The sequence below is a fragment of the Anarhichas minor genome, unplaced genomic scaffold, assembly GCF_050575085.1.
Source record: "Anarhichas minor isolate MPS153535 unplaced genomic scaffold, ASM5057508v1 ptg000025l, whole genome shotgun sequence".
Classification (NCBI taxonomy): domain Eukaryota; kingdom Metazoa; phylum Chordata; class Actinopteri; order Perciformes; family Anarhichadidae; genus Anarhichas; species Anarhichas minor.
This window is the reverse complement of record NW_027466471.1, coordinates 4,739,790-4,756,561: the sequence shown is the minus strand read 5'-3', so window position 1 is coordinate 4,756,561 and position 16,772 is coordinate 4,739,790. Positions and strand designations below refer to the sequence as shown.

Sequence of the window (16,772 nt, the reverse complement as noted above, 5' to 3'; positions counted from 1 at the left end):
TGCTGCACTAGCCCAACTCAATAATGGCACTAGCCCAATCTCACAATAACATTCCAAGTTCTCCTGTTTTTAATTAAGACTAAAGGAAATATCACACATCTGCTTCTCTCTTCTTTGTCTTCTCTTTGTTTGGTGCTTTTTTCTATCTGATGCCCGACACTCCAGTAGAAGCTTGAGCTTCGTTTAATTCTGGTGCTTTCAGTCCTGTCTCCTAAAATACAACAACATTGGGTTGTGAGTTATGTTTTGAGGGCTTAACATTTTCTCGTACATAACTTTTACTATGGACGTATCGCAAATAAGTTTCAAATGAGTCCGTGGAGGTGTGAACCAAGAACTTTTGCTGCGTTCTTTCACTTTTTCTATAATTAGTATGAATTATAATTCATTGTTTTTTCCAGAAAACTTTAAAAAAGCGTCACCAAATGATTATTTAAGGATTTAGGCCTATGATGAGTGGATGCCCTCTCTGCATTTACAAAATGTCTCTTCCATAAGAAAAAACGTGTCTTTGGAGAACATGCTGTTGGTATTAAAAGATTAACAGTAAATCCTCATTTCACATCGACGTAGCCCTGATGGAAAGTGAAGTTCCCTTTGAGGTGGGATCTGTCTGCTGCTGCAGTGAGTTTGATCTACTGTGCAAGTGACTTACAATCTTCTTGAATCAAACCATGTGACTGTAAAGCCAAATACCTTCGTATACACCACATGGATTTGGCTCGGCAGCAGTGTCCAACCTAAATCCTATAAAAGACCAATGTCCCTTTGCAGGCTATTACTTAAACGTCAATGTGTTCATGTTCACAAAACCTGCCAAGAACCACATGCAGATTAGCATCCAACACAAACAATAGTACGTGTTTTTGGTTCCTGCTTTCAACATAAAGCTTCTTATTGCATTATGCAGGCAAAAATAGGTGCTCTAATCATGAGAGCATGAGGTTGCTCAAGTATAAACCAGCTATTTAAAGTGACTGGTCTTCAATTAACTATAGTATGTTTGCATAGAACTCCCAGTATCAGTAGTTTTGAATATGAAAAACCAACAGATAGAAGGCTAATAGTGCTTATATATGCGTCCACACCCGGTCAGGCCAAAGCCATATCAGCTCTACACAGACTCACTGAAACATTTGACATTAAATTATTTTTTCCATAGTGGAGAACATTGAAAATCCCCCAAAAACAATCAAAAACACCAACAAACTTAATTTAAAAACAATCATTTGTAATCTTGCCATAAGCGCAACAGCATCCCAACTATTTGGTCACCTGCTTTCTCATGCCCAGACTGTGTTTGTGAAGGTAAAGCTGGTTTCAATCAGTAGAGAAATTAAGCCAAATCAACGTGCTTCTAAAAATTCACCCTGGACGCAAACTCAAACGTATCCTTTTGTAACATGTGAGAATTACATAAATCCTATTCACAGCAGATTATAGTTTTTTTTTCCTCCCCACTTTCTTTCAGCTAAACGGGCATTTCGATGCATTCCTCACTTCTCGCCCAGCTCGTTCCCATGAGAAAGTCTCAGCCCATGCTTCTGACACCATAAAACAGCCACAGAAGAAATGCCATGAATCAGCATCAGAGTGTGTGTGTGTGTTGAAAAAGAGTGAATGTGTTTCTGGGAATGTGACTGTGTTTCAATCCAATACAGTGATGTCCTCTGTGATACTGTGGGAGCTTTTTGGGAAGTGTAATGCTGAGCAAGAAGAAGCAGGAACCATGACAGTGCTTTTGTGCTTAACGCATATGTGCTTTTGTGCTTTTATGAGGACCAATTAAAGAACATTTTTGGAAAGTGAGAACATTTTAGCGGGTCCTCATGAGGGCTGTTTGAGGGCTAAAGCTTGATTTTTAGGTACATTTTTAGATTTGGATAACTTTTAAGGCATTGGTAATTCAATATGTTTAAAAACTGTCATGGCCTCCTCTTGGCCACATCACACTACCTTTTTGATCGTATCTAAGCGCTCTGTGCCTTTTGTGGGTCTTTTTAGTCTCAGTGTTATGAATTGGAGATAACGGCGCACACTTTCGCACACTCCTAAACGCTACTCATGGTGTTGCACTTGGTAGTAACATAAGTAGTTGTATGAAGGACTAGAAAGGTGCACTCAGTAGAGTGTGGATCTCTGCAATGCCCACTGTGTATTGTGTGATTGAACAAATACAACCCACAATTGGCTAATCCCCCGTCTAGACACTAACGGGCACACTTCATTTCAACTCAAAAACAAGCGGCGATGTATGCAGGCAATTGGCTGAAAGTCGTCGTGTAATACACTTCATACAACCAAATTAAACCTAAAGCTGTCTGCCCGCTTGTCAACATCTGAGTTGCGGTGATGTACTCAGCAGTGTGTGTACTAGTAGTTCTGTTAGCTGTTAGCAAAATACAGCATCCAAAACAATAAAAGTGAGCCGGAGAGCAGCAGCCGAGAGCTACGCAGCAGTGTCTGTACTGGTAGTTTCATAAGCTGTTAGCGGTTAGCCAAACACAAGAGCAGCATCCGAGAAGTACGCAGGAGTATGTGTAATGGTAGCAGCGTTAGCTGTTAGCGGTTAGCAAAACACACCGTCCAAACATGAAAAGTGAGCCAGAGAACAGTGGCCAAGAGGTACACAACAGTGTGCAAATGGACTGTACTTGTATAGCGCTTTCCTAGTCTTTCCAACCACTCAAAGCACTTTTACAATCACCCATTCACACCCATGATGACAGGGTACCATGCAGGCTAACACCTGCCCATCAGGATCTACCTAACATTCACGCACATACACACCTGTAGTGCCGGGGATCAAACTGCCGATCCTCTGATTGAACGACCCTGCTCTCCACTCATCCACCGGGGTGACTCTGTACCGGTAGTCCCGTTAACTGGTCAGATCAGCCATGGACACTCACTGGCTCGCTCACTCACGGATGCACTCACAGACACACGCACGCAAACACACATGTGACTGATTGCATGATCCTCCTGGCAGTGATACCAATGAAACGAGTGAAAGAGTTGAAAGAAGTTAAAATTCTGCCTACTTTCTAACCTCCACACAGCCGGCCATTTGCTGCGTGAAAAGGGTGTTATCATCGATGTGATGGCATCGCAATATTTTGGCGGTTATTGATTCATTCACAAATTGTAGTAATGTTTGTTGCCATTACCTGATATTTAAAAAAATAGCAACAGCCATTAAACATGTTTAATGTAATTCAGGTTCAAATAATATAACAGACACATACACACTTTATCTACTACTTGTGAGCGACGTAAAATGTACAGGCACACAGGGAACTCCGGGTTGCGGAAACAGTGGCGTCAGAGAACACGTTTCCATGCAGCATATTTATCTTTTTATCTGGGTTGGACGTGTTATGACTCTATTTGACACCATGAGGAACTTTTGTTCACAGTTTTGTTTCCTGAGCTACTGAGTAACCTGAATGGGAGAAGGAAGTCTATTGCACCTGCTCATGTTTGATCTTTGCCCCTGTGAGGAAGTCTGGCAGCAGAGTGACAGTTTGTCGTCAAGGCCGGAAATGGATTTGTTGAATCAATCTCAACAACCAGATGAAACATGTCTGTGCACAAACGAGTTAAACATGTTAATTAATGAGCTTTAGAGGTACTAGTAGGCATATTTCTGAACTTTGGAGAGAGTTAGTGTTTATGTTAAGCTATAGCTCATTATTAACGCTGAGCCGAAGCAAGAGATGTGGCTTTCGTCTAATTTACGGGAATAAACTAAATATGTCCCAAAATTTAGAACAATTACTTTAAAAAGTGAAGAACTATTTACAAGACGATATCCCATGAAGTCAAAAAGAGACCTGTCTCAGGTTTTTGGATTCCCCGCAAATGGGAATTGCTGATTTACCGTATTTTCAGTTTCAGTACCAAATCAGTGTTTTCTCCTCAGTGAACTACATTCTACTACGAGCGGACATCGTCTAAGTTCCTGTTTGTAGTTGACATTTGCCATTTCTAAGCAAAAAGTCGTGGCAAATATGTGACATTCCGCCACAGACAATAATTCTCTTTTTAATTGGGAAAATCCCACGAGAGAAAGTGCTGAGAACTGATGCTTACAGCTGACTGGGTCAACTGGGTTTACCAGAAGGCCAGCTCTTCATCCATTGGCTCACCAGTGTCTCCAGTTGTGCTGCTGTTGGCAGTGATTGTGATGGTTGGATATGGTATGATACAGTAACTGCCTGTCGGGGGGTGAACAGAGGACAGCGGGAAGTGGGCTGCTCAGCCAGGCAGCGATCCAGCAGTGTAGGAGCATTACGTCTGGTCAACGACCCGCAGCCTAACCCTGTCCTGTTTTGCCCTTTCTGTTCGATAGAATACATTCATTTTACGCCCAAATAATTCAGCTTTTTATCAAACAAGACAACTGTTCAATACATGCAAAATCACCGGCCATAAGAGCTTTATAGAGATAACCTTGACTCTTGAATCCTGAACGTAGTCCCCAACAGTAGTGTTGCAAAGAATCATTCCAGTTGTTCTTGATTACAATTTCCATTGTCTATTGTACCAAAATGGTAAAAATTAGTACCAAAGAAGGGAAACGGTTTGAAGTTAAGTCAGAGTTGACTTCTTTCTATGCATATGACAGGACTTCAGCCACAAGCAAAATTGTATACATTTTCAATACAAATGTATCTTTAATTAAAACCTAATAATCCTAATTCTAATAATGATAATTATTATCAATCAAACTATCATTTGATTGTTATCAATTGTTTGTTTATGATGACCTCTTCCATCTTACCAAAGGGTAACCTCTGATTATGAACTTGACCTCAGGAACTTTCCCTTGGAAGTCGTAAAAGATGACTTGACGACTCAAACAACAGCTGAGACCCTGAGGTAACCTCCCAGCCAGTCACAACATCAGACAGCACAGCACTGGTCCCACACACTTTGGACAGTCCGAGTAAACACAAAGGAAACAAATGTGACACCCTAACAGTGGTGTCAAGTTATGACGTGTGCACCAATGGGAGCTGAGGGAACTTGTGGAAAATTGCCCGGCCTCACATGCATACACAGGAACCGGGTGACAGGTGTAATTTTAGCCCCCTGTAAACAAACGTGGCGTGTGATGTCTGATTGGATATTCATTTTGGCAGGCAATTTTATGATTGATTGATGTGACTGTGCACCTTCCCCTCTAGAAACAGCACAGTTCTCTCGCATGTGAACACTGTTCTGTCCTTTCCTTTTGACGTCATGATATCTCCCAAATATATAGTCTTGTGCATTGTAAAAGGGCACAACAATAAATAAGACAGGAACATATTTAGAAACTATGTAGAACAGGGAGCTGCAAACATAAAGCTTTGCACAGCTTGTCAACATCTTGAAGCTACTTTCACATTTAAATGCAGATGGTTGTTAGCCAGCTGGTTTTAGCGGTAGGTCAGTCCAACACTTTGGTCCAAATTGAAAATATCAAAGCAAGTATTGGACACAATTTTGTACGGACATCAATGGTCCCTAGACCATAATCCTGCTGACTTTGGTGATCCCCAATTTTTCCTCTTGCACATTTGTGGTTTTGAGTGAAATATCTGAACAGCTATGGGATTGATCGCCATGAAATTTGGTACAAACATTCATGTCCCCTTCAGGATGAGTTGTAGTAGATTTGGTGATTCCCTGACTTTTCATCAGGTGCCATCATAAGGTTAAAATTTCACAACGTCCAATACTTTGGTTAATGATCAGATACCTGCAAAACTACATTCCCATCAGCCTCAGCTGTACGTTGTGCTCAGTACTTGTTAGCAAATGTTTGCATGCTAACACGCTAAACTACAGGGTGAACACGGTACAACATCATACCTGTTTATCATTAGCAACGAACAAACTCTCACCCAGGAGACCGCTGTTTGTGTCCAGTGCAAAATTAAAAGAAAATGTTGACATTCTGTCTCGTCAGTCGCTAGTCACGTGACTCGTTTGTCACTCGCTAGTCATGTAAGTTGTTAGTCAGTCAAGTTAACGTCAACCACGCTCTTTTCCAAATCGAACTAAGTGGTTTTGTTGCCTGAACCTAAACTTCCTGTGAAGACCGAAGCGTTCCCTGAGACATCCGAAACTGACGCTAGAGAGGTACGTAGAGCGAAATAAGTATGTTTAAATATTGTGTTGCAGTCGTTTGTGTGCAGAAAAAGCATTAGAGGTAGTTGTTGAAAGTTAAAAAAACACTGCCAGCCTTCTCACTTACGCCAAGACCTTAAGTACAGTCTAACAAAACCACTAGCATGGCTGCAGGGTTTAAATCTAGATTTTTCTGGTGTGAACAATACAATCAAAGTGGGAGACTAAAATCAGCTTTTCATCTCCTGATTCATCACAAGTAGATGTATCCAAGACATTGGCATCCAAGACACAGACTCATGCTGACTCATCGCCTTCTTTACTACCAAAAGGGAAAACAAACTTCAAGCTTTGTCTTGTTTAAAACAAAGAATGTTTAATGGCTGACTTATCTGATGTAACCCTCCACAGCTCAAACCTTTTACTATCACAACACGTCTTCAGCAAAAACCCTGATTCTCAGATCAAATATCCAATGGATTATTTGTTCAAATAATCATATGTAAGACCATATTCCCTGAAAACAAAGACCAGGTTCACGTCCATCCTCCTCGCCCCTCATATTCCTGGAAGATTTGGAGGACGTCTTGTGAGTCCATGTGACCATAAAACTTTCAACTCTTGCCAGACTCTGACTGGAATGCACAATCACTCATGTATTTTAAATCTCTTTCGATCATGTCATTGCACTTCTGAGGTTTAGTGGTAACAAGTCACAAAACCCAGTTGTTTTTTGTCTGCCAGGTTTCAGTTCCAATTTTGTTGTCAGTGTAGTTCCCCTGACTTCCGGCTTTTGTCAGAATCATGAAGCAAAAACAGTACTTTCCAAATAAGTTATATTCGGGTTATTTTACATACAGTATACTGTACATACTGTACATTTATCCTACCATTAACAATCAGAACAGTTATAGTAGCCAAAATAGAGCAGTAGAATTTTAAGAGCCATATATTACATACATTTATAGACCCAAAGTGAAAAAGTGAAATTTTTTAAATACATGCAAGTATTATTGTAACTGTATTACCAATATACACAAACCTCGATCAGCATCAGTAACTTCAACAATTTAGATATAGTAGTCATCAATGGATTAAAATACCTGTCAATCAAATCTGTAGCAATAGCAGATTGCATTCCTATGTTTTGAATTTTGATTGTGTTTTTATTCATCTTTGGATCTTGAATTGTTCCTATAATATAAGCTTTAAAAAATGCACTACTTTTCTACTCTACACTCTCTACAGAGAAGTTCCAGTTCGAGATTTAAAATAATCTTTACTTGCCAACAAGGCGGTGATTAAAACAAGTCGTGGTTTCATATAAGTGGGTGGCAGATGGCATCAGGGGGGTTAAGATGCTCAATGACTTTGAAACTGAAGTGAGTCACCAAACCAATACTGGGTGGGGTGGTGTGTTTGTTAGTGTGGGGGGCACGACAGCTCCAGCGAGAGACAGACTTGTACCTTTACTGTAGACTGTAGACTGTCTGTTGTGGAAGAAATGACTCGCTGCTGCAATGAGATTGACACAAGAGTGCGGAAGATATTTACAACCAAAGAATGTACTTAGAAAAAATGTAAGGGACAAAATGCTGAAGGCATGAGTCATTTTAGCCTCCAGCCAATACTATAACTGTCACTCATGGACAACCACCTGATGTTTAATAATTCTTAAGACATTCCTCCTCTTACTAATCTTGCAGGTATTTCATTGTTACATGAAATGGCAAAGGATGGTGCAACAGGAAATAGAGTTTCTGCGATTCAGTTTTTCAGGTATGAAGTTACCACCGCACCACTTCCTGCACCAACGAAAGCTAAGTCAGTGATGTTTAGTGGCATTCCTGATTCATCACTACTCACCCTCCAACCAGTGTAACAGAAAGATTTTTCTTTGAGTTGAAAGAGATTATTGAATGATACGAATACTACGCAAAATTATAGAGCAAAGATATAAAAAAAAAATTTAAAAAGTGTTGCAACTTGGGTGTATTTCAGCCAGAAGCTTTCCAGTTAAGAGGGAGCAGAAAATACATTTGTCAAATGAGAGCTGACAAGGCCTTAGGAGGCAAAATTAGATTTTGAAGTTGACACGATTCAGGTAAAAATAGAAAACCAATTGGACAAGTTACCATCATATTAAAAGGTGCAATGCCATTTTTTGAAATTGTCCTCATTGGTTCATCAAGTAGTTCGTTTACAGAGATGTGCTTATTTAAGGCTGGAACACGTTCCTCAGATCAAGTGATCTTTAGGACGCTAATATTTTAAGCAGGTTTACATGTTTTAAGGTTGTGCTCAAAAGGAGTTGGATCAACCAGTAAGGCTCGTTTGATGCTCAGGCATTAGTTTGACAAAAGTGCGAGTGCTGCTTGTACGCAGATCACGAATGGTTGTAGTGTCAGGTTTCTCAAACAGTCACTTGCATACTTCAGAGAAATTAAGGCCTACGGGTACAAGTACGCCGTTAAGAGAAATGTCAAAATGGACAGAAAAGGAAGTCAACGAATACAGTTTACAGTTCCTGAAAAGAACAAGTCTAGACCTGCCAGCCCAAACTGCCCCAAGGAGGAGAGCCGAGATGGAAGCTAAGCCAGCTACTCCACTACCAAGCCTACTGCTGGTTGTCTGATGCTCATTAGCTAAACAATAAGATTGATGAAAGCAGCGGGAGATCTGGGACTGTTGAGCCCACATGTTCACAGAGACCTGGCTATATCCTTCATCCGGGATCAAGCAGAATTTGACGGGCGAACAGCAGGACAGAGAGCAGGACTCCGGTGGGACAAAGCGGAGGTGGACTCTGTTTACGTCATGATGCTTGGTGCTCAAACACAGTCAAAGTTGATTGACAAGGCTTTCCTCATGTTGCATTTTTAATGTGAAGATGTCTACCATATTATCGGCACAGAGAGTAGTTTGTTGCCGTTTACATTCCTGATGAGGAAATAAAAAAAAAAAGACAGACTACAGGAATGTTCTACCATTTGTTTTGTTTGTCATGAGTTTGTTGTGTTGAAAACAGGTGCCAACTGAATTTCGTTGTGCTTCATAATAATAAATGATCATTGAATCCTTAGTGAGGCAGATCACAAACAAAATTCTAAGTCTAAGAGAAGACTGTTACAATGAAGAGCAGAGATGACAGTTTTCTACAAACGACAGGTGAATTTATTTTTTCCAAAAACGTATTTACATTATGTACATAAACACACCCCCAAAAAAAAAGCCACATACAGTAACATTAACACTATGCACAAAAACTTCAGAAAAGGTCTCGTGCAATGAGATCAGGCGTCTCCGGCAGTTATACAGTGTATCAGTAATCTCTCAGCAGAAAGGCACACTTCTTGGTCACAACAGACAAACACCCACACAACATACAGTACACACAAACAAACATAAAAATACTGCATCTAGGAGAAATGCATTCAACATATGCTTCATTTTGGGATGTGCTCAGATAAATAACGTTGGTCTTGCAGTGCTTCCATTTTCCTCATAAATAAAAAATATTTTAAAATGTACAGTACAGAGACTACAATTGCTGGCGCATGTCAACTGGCACAGATCTGAATTCTACATCACTAGTCGCACAAGGAACGTTCTGCAACTCCTCGGGCCATCGTAACACATTTCAGGACAGCCCCTCGCTTCACAGCCTGCGCGTTATTTATCAGAAACCTTCCAGGTGCGGTTAAGAGTCCAGTCGAGCCCCCTATCACCGTGCGCTGCTCAATCTTCCTCCTACAAAAAAAAAAAAGTGCTGAAGAGAAGGCGGTGCCTCCCCTGATCCACATTGGGTCCCCCATGGTGATGGTGCATCGGTTGTTGGAAGTGCAGAGTTGTTAAATGGCCAGCCTGTCAATCGAAACACAGGTTTCATTTACTCGGACTAATCGCACACACGCCATTCTACATCTTCTCCTTTAATTTACAGTATCAAACACAATCCAAGTATTGTGACAAGATATCCAGCATTGTATCGGGTTTCGTACCGTTTTCTTGGCTTCACTTCCCAGCCATCACGACATTTCACGAAAGTTATGGAGTCCCCTGGTGAAATTTCAATTGCTGCAGGATCTTGGGCACAGAACGTAAACCTGGGACGATGTCAAAAAGAAATCTCCGTTAACATTTGTCAAGAAAAATTAACTCCTGGAGGTAATGGTGGTGTCTAGACAGCTGCTGTCCCCTCCCCCCCTTTACTTACTTCTTCTGCGTTTCCCCAGCTTTCACACGAATCCGCCGGACTGCCAGCACAGGTTTGGGAGGCTTTGCGTTCCAGGCCCAGAAATTCTTCTTGATGTTCTTCCACACAGAGTTCCAGGTTTCAGAATCTCCTTCCCAGCTCAGACGGATCTTCAGCAGGTCGCCGATATCCTTCTCAGTGAACACCAAGAAGGTGTTGGTTAGGTTCAGACCGACGGTCTCATCATGGCTGCGCAAAACAAAAAAGGTGGAGGAGAAATCGGGTTGAGTCCGGTGTTCAGAAACAAGTTCTAGCAGCTGTGCGCTAAAGCAAACTCGGCAAAATTCGGCATCAAGGGTCTAACGCAGAAAGAAGTTTAACAATCTGGGATGCCTGTCTGACTACTGAATTATTGCCATGTCATGCTTCTACTGACAAGGTTGTGACAAAGACTTCTAAGGGAACCAACTGAAAGTGACTGGAGTTCCTCCCCTAGTCAGAGCTTGCTGTACATCACATTACTGGCACTTTGAAAAGGTCAGTCCAAACTAGATTCCAGTTCCAAATTTATATCACGGCAGTCCATGTGCTTCTAAATATCTCAGGCAGTGCAGCTGCCAGGTTGCCGGTGCACTGGTGGTTGTATGGGTTGTCACGCCAAGGTGTGAGGAAAAGAAAAGATTTTGTACTTACACGTCAACAAATATGTTTGCCGTGTCGTTATGGGCTCCGTACAACTTGACGTGGAAGGTTGGATCTGCGTTGTCTGCCTGTTTTCTGTTGAACACGTGCATCTTCATTTGGTAGTGGTAGCCTTAAAAGAAAACAGTTAATGTTAATGGGATTGTGTACAGTAGTAATAGTTTACAACGGCAACTGTGGACTCGTAACACGTGTGGAGCTTAAAGATAAGAAACCCTGCGATTGAGTAATCGTAGAGTTGTTTTACTCGAGGAAGTAAAACCTCGTTAGTGGCGACAGATAAAACCCTAACCAAGACTCACCTCCGAAGGGCATGTCGGCACGCGTCTTCAGGTACATTTTACTGTTACGCCTCTTGCGCATCTTCCGGGTGTTGTAGCCAATATTATTGCAGCGGTTCTTGCGGCAGCTGAGGCAGATGCCCTTCTTGAAACGGTCTGGGCCGGTGCATTGGTAGGCGAAGCTCATGTGGTCCTTGTTCATCAAGGAGTCCACGAACAGGTGCACGGCGCGCTCATGCTCGCACTTCATCACCTCCATGAAATCTGGAGAGAGAGAGAAGGGAGGCAGGTTAAGAGATAACTTTGCTAAATTTATAAAAATGGATTAATAGTGAAAATGGAAATGGGATAAACCTAATAACGTAGTGATAAACATCCAACAGCTGGGGTCTACAAACAAAGAGCCATTTCTCAAGCACTTACTTCCAGCCACTGCCAACACATCTCCCAGTGCACAGCCGGGCTGCACGTCACCACCGTTGGGGTAGATGTCAATGTCCCCGATTGGCTGCTGGATCCCAATGCTCACACCCAAAGCCTCTCGCGTGTACGTGTGCAAAACGTCCACGAAGTCGGCGTCGTCCGGGGAGAGGCGCTTCCGTTCCTCTACGCCCTCGAACATCGGTCCTGCTGGGTCCAGACCTACCGGGAAGAAAAGATGGGACAGAAGGTCAGGACAATGAGGTGGCACCAATCTTTTTTTACTAGTGTTTTTCTGCAGATTCATGTCACGCTTAAAACGTACCGGTGATTCGGCCGATGGTCCCTCGCACGAACATGCCAGCGTAGCCTGCTACGTGGGCGCCTAGACTGTAGCCGATCAGGTGCACTTTCTCCAGAGGCAGCTGCTGCTCGTCCTGTTGGGAGGAAAAAAAAAAAAAAAGTTAATAAAGTCGCAACTCACATCAGCAGCTGTGTCCATGAAGGCCAAACCCACACTGAACAAACCCTGGATTTCAGCCAGTGACGAGCAGTCGTGCCTGCAGCTGAGCCAAGCTCAAGTTAACCCGGACAGAATCTACCGACAGTCGCTTTCATGCAACAGCGCCTCCACCATCTGTCTCAGTTGTAAACGTGGACAAAGAGTATTTCACGGAGACAAACTAAGTGGCAGGGTGCCTGAATCTCTCCTCAATTGCGGCCCAATTATGCGATGGTCCTGCTGAATAGAAAAATTGTGGTCTTTGCCTCAAAAGCATCAAAGAGACCCTGATTGGAAAATAAATATCCTAAGCTGTGAAGACAACATACCAGAATGAAATGGAGCTACTGCCTCAGGCCTGACAGTAAGAGAACATATTTAGCATAACAGTTCACCTCCTCAAACACATTATGGCAGTTCTGTCATGTTTACAAAATGGGCTGTGTGATCCCTTGAAGCACTCCAACAAGAGAAGGGGGCAGCTTTCAGGTATTCGCTGCTCCTCTGTCACGCAGCAGCAGTCACACGCAGCTGCGTCGTGGGGTGTGGTGGGAGGCAACACGCGCATGAGGGTACGGTGGTATTCAGAGTTACAATGGAAACAAGCAGCCCCCCCCAATTTGTATGATTGGATTGCATCCTCAGCAGACTACTTAAAAGTCCTGTACGCACCTGAAGCCAGTTGATCATGCCAGCGATTTGGAGGCCGGCGTCGTGGGTGTGGTTGACCGCGTCGGGGTACAGCTGCTGAGCCATCGCTATCCAGTCGACGACCACCACGTTAGCCTCGCTTTCGCGCTGCATCAACGCGGAGACCAGCTTGTGCATCCAGCTTTCGAACATCCCGCTCATCTGAGGGAGAAAAAAAAAAAAAAAGCACAACCGGAGTCAGTCAGCTTTGACCTGGTGAACTCTCTCGGATGCTCCGCGCTCGAGTTAGCTCACATTCACGTGATAAATTCCAACAATCAAAAACGCACTGTGGTTGGACTACACTGCCATCCATGAGCCCGGATAGAGAAATAACAGCAACGAAAAAGAATTTCCGCTCACACGTACCGTCCAGCCGTGGATGATGAAAATTGTCTTGGCCGTGGCATTGAAGCCACACTCCTCCAGACATTCCTTCTTGCCGGTCTGCAGGTAGCAGCCCTCCTGGTCCAGATCTAAACTCTTCCTCATGTTGTACTTGACCCCACCATGGAGAGGCTTGCCATTTGTTGACAGTTCTTCCAATCCCGGGTCTGCACCTGAAGGGGAAAAAACAATTACACTGTATGTCAAGGTTGCATCGAGGAGATGATCAAATTTACTTTATTTCCCTCCTGCCTTTATGATGCATGTAATATATTAAAAGGAAAAACACAACATGGGAGAAATAAAAAGTTGATTCCAACCGCAGACCAAAAAAACATTCAGCCAATCATGCTTGATGTGGGATCGACACAGCCGATCAACTTGCTTTTGCAGCGAACATGCGTTACAATAACGCAGGTTGGCTGCGGAGACGCAGGCGCAGAGTCGAATCTCACCTCCGCCTTTCTCTTCCTTTATTTCAGAGACTTTCTCACACACAGCTGCTGCCAGCTCGTGTCATTATATCCGACTTTAACACTCAGGCCCGAGGCTAAAACTGCTCAACTGAGGAGTTTGACTAACGCAAGACGGGAGGATGCTGACAGTTTATCCACGTCACAAATTATTAAACAAATGTTGGACTAATTGTGTTTGATGAAGGAGTGGGTGGATGTATTTTAACTAGTATGGATTAACCCCGCCGCGCCGAGCAGACACGTCAGATGTTAATTTAAATGAACTCCACACACTTTTGGTAGCGGGCCACACAGAGAGAGGAAAAATAAATAAATAAATTAAAAAAAAAAAAATTTCAGCTGGGCTTGTACCCGTTGGTGAAGCAGTCTGCGGTAAAACGCGGATTCGGCTGAACGTCCGAAGAGACACGGTGTGTGTGTGTGTGTGTGCGTGTGCGTGTGCGCGCGTCCTCCGTTTGCGTCAAGACTCCCGCTGCTCCCAAAAAAGGACACGTCGCAGTCCTGTCGCAGAGGTCCATCCCGGTTCTTCCGTTGCGCTCTGCCCGCCACACTTGTTCTCTTTCATGATTTCGCCTAATAATGTAGATTAATCGAGGGGGGGGGACGTTGGTACAAATGTGAGGAAAAGTGAGCTTTAGGCGACTTAATACATCGTCCCATTCATGGATTCCCCACTAGCGCGTGCCTTGCCCTACTTTCTACACCTGGTGTTTAGATTTTGACACTTATATATACACGTTTGTGAGGCTGGCAAAGAAAAAAGAAAAAAAAAGATGAATGAATGAACAATGGACGCAGAGTCGTGTCTTACCTTTAAGAACGGTGTTTCCCCCGGCAGCTGGCGAGAGGAACGTGGCGGCACACTGTAGGAGAATCCACAGTGAAAGGGCTGCGGGGCTCATTTCTCAGTCACAGACAGAGTGTGGCGGAAATAAAAGCGCACCGGGTATAAAATGCGTTTCTGTGGTGCCGGTTGGTAGCGAGGTAGGTAGGTAGGTTTAGTTCCAGTTAGGGGATTTAAAAAAAAGAAAGCGACGGAGCCCGGTGGTTGTGCGTCTCTAGTGGTGCGCGTCCGTGAGATGTATAAACTTGTACCAAGTGTCTCATTAGAGTTTTAAATAGTTTCCCCCTTCTCGGTCATCTGATCATCGGCTGATCTATCGCGGATCTTATTGGTCAAGCCCCCGTTTGTTTACGTTGAGGGCGTGGCAAAGCTTGAATGAAGTCGTAGTAGGCTTCTCACGTTGCGCGTGCTCCTAGAGCCCTTGTGAGCGCGGGGCGTGACGCGAGCAGCAGTAAAAACGGATCCAGTTACTCGGTGTTCGGTATGACCGTATGAAGGTCATGGCTCATACCTTTATATTGCCCTATACCGGATCCACGCGGTGCGTGGAAGTGATCGTTAAACAGTTAATGAGGTCTCACTCTAGGTCTTCTTTTTATTTAGTATTATCAACAACAACAACAATCTTAGGTGGGAAACCCTACGGATTTATGGGAATATTTAAAAGGCTCCGACCCGTGTGTGTGTGTGTGTGTGTGTGTGTGTGTGTGTGTGTGTGTGGTGGGGGGACAGAGAGGCTCCCTCCCCCTCCTCCACCGCTGAACGTATCGTCCCCTCCGCCTGGCGCGCTGCCAGCCCATCAGCTTAGCTCCACCGACCGGTTTCAATTGATGAGGCGAAGAATGGGCGCACTCACGCAGAGGGTCTGCGCTACAATAACGCTACTGTTTTGTGTACATACATCAGCGCCCGCTCCGCTTCCTGAAACTGATGTCACCTGCCACCGCGCCCCCACTCACCCTCCCGGTACCTGCCATCCGAACAAAGCGGTGCTGCCGGGTACAATGCGCTGTAGGTCAGTGGGTTTGACGGCTCTGTGAGGTCTGCGAGACATAAACACGCCGAACTGTTTCCTCGCGCACTTTATCATGGTCTCTAAAGAGTTTCTATCTATCTGTCAGTCTGTCTGTCTGTCTGTCTGTCTGTCTGTCTATCTATATATCTATCTCCAGATTGCTGTTCCACTATGTTTCTTGTCATATGCATTATTATGAACAAATTCATAATTTAATTAAATCACCTTGATGCAGCACAAAAAGGAAAAAGATCCAAGTACAGCAACATTGACACAGTAACGTCATACCACTTGTGAAATGTGTGGTGTACACAGGGTGCAGATGGTGGTACATGTACTGTACATCTTGTCATATTGATATTGTCTGCCCAAATGAGACATCCGTGTATTGATGTGTGTGCCTACAATGGTAATTAGGTGAAATAAATCCAGTTTCTCACCAGCTTCACAGTGACTTGGACCGACTGGACTAGAAATTATCAAAGGTTTTCATGAAGCCAGCATCAAAGGGAGAAGCGTGAGAGTGTGGCGTGATACAGCAGCAGCGTCCAAAATAACTTGTCCTAATTTTACCCATGTATTAATAGACATACTGTATGTTTTTTTTGTTTTTTTTTCTAACAGAGCAGAAGGTTGATCTCCAGAGGGCACTGGAGTTCAAGTGAAGAGATGATGCAACACAGCGTCATGCGTTAAAAAAAATAGAAAAGAATCCATCCTGCTCACTCGCTGGAGGGCGTACTCATTGCTGGATCCCAGGATGGGGTGTGCACTCTGGTATTTGGAAACAGATCTGTCAGGAGATGATGACATTGTACTGTACCCGTCCTTGAGCACACACAGGACTTTAAATACCCATACACTTATCATTTAAATAACATTCAGTCCTGCCTCCCACTGGTAATATATACAGCAACATTTTGTTCTACAAGGATTCAATTATGACAAAACAGCTTGATCACACCATCCTTTTATTTCAGTTCATTATTTTGACGTCAGAGTGACAACAAGTCTGTAGTTCTTCAGTAAGAAAATAGCAGAACTCAATGACTTCCCAGAATTAGTCTGTTGGACTGAAACAGTAATATTTACTCCAACGTTAATGTTGCTTCTCGTGCGGGGTTATTGTTATTCTTTCCA

At 43.4% G+C, this 16,772-nt stretch overlaps 1 protein-coding gene across 1 annotated transcript; it reads right to left on the bottom strand.

Annotated features, from left to right (window-relative positions):
* Positions 1-9,271: 9,271 nt before the first annotated feature.
* Positions 9,272-14,859, bottom strand: lipg (lipase, endothelial). Its single transcript, XM_076099579.1, has 9 exons — positions 14,585-14,859; positions 13,280-13,470; positions 12,893-13,072; positions 12,044-12,155; positions 11,722-11,940; positions 11,320-11,562; positions 11,009-11,129; positions 10,337-10,564; positions 9,272-10,226 (listed from the first exon to the last, which is right to left on the bottom strand). Exons 1-9 carry the CDS (start codon positions 14,673-14,675, stop codon positions 10,058-10,060), a joined length of 1,554 nt encoding a protein of 517 aa, XP_075955694.1. The 5' UTR covers positions 14,676-14,859; the 3' UTR covers positions 9,272-10,057.
* Positions 14,860-16,772: the final 1,913 nt, after the last annotated feature.

Coding starts and splice junctions, on each gene's coding strand:
- lipg (XM_076099579.1), bottom strand. CDS start 14,675: ATGAGCCCCGCAGCCCTTTCACTGTGGATTCTCCTACAGTGTGCCGCC. Junction 10,565..11,008: donor GCAAACATATTTGTTGACGT/GTAAGTACAAAA, acceptor TGTTTTGCGCAG/CCATGATGAGACCGTCGGTC. Junction 10,227..10,336: donor GCTGGGGAAACGCAGAAGAA/GTAAGTAAAGGG, acceptor ACATCGTCCCAG/GTTTACGTTCTGTGCCCAAG.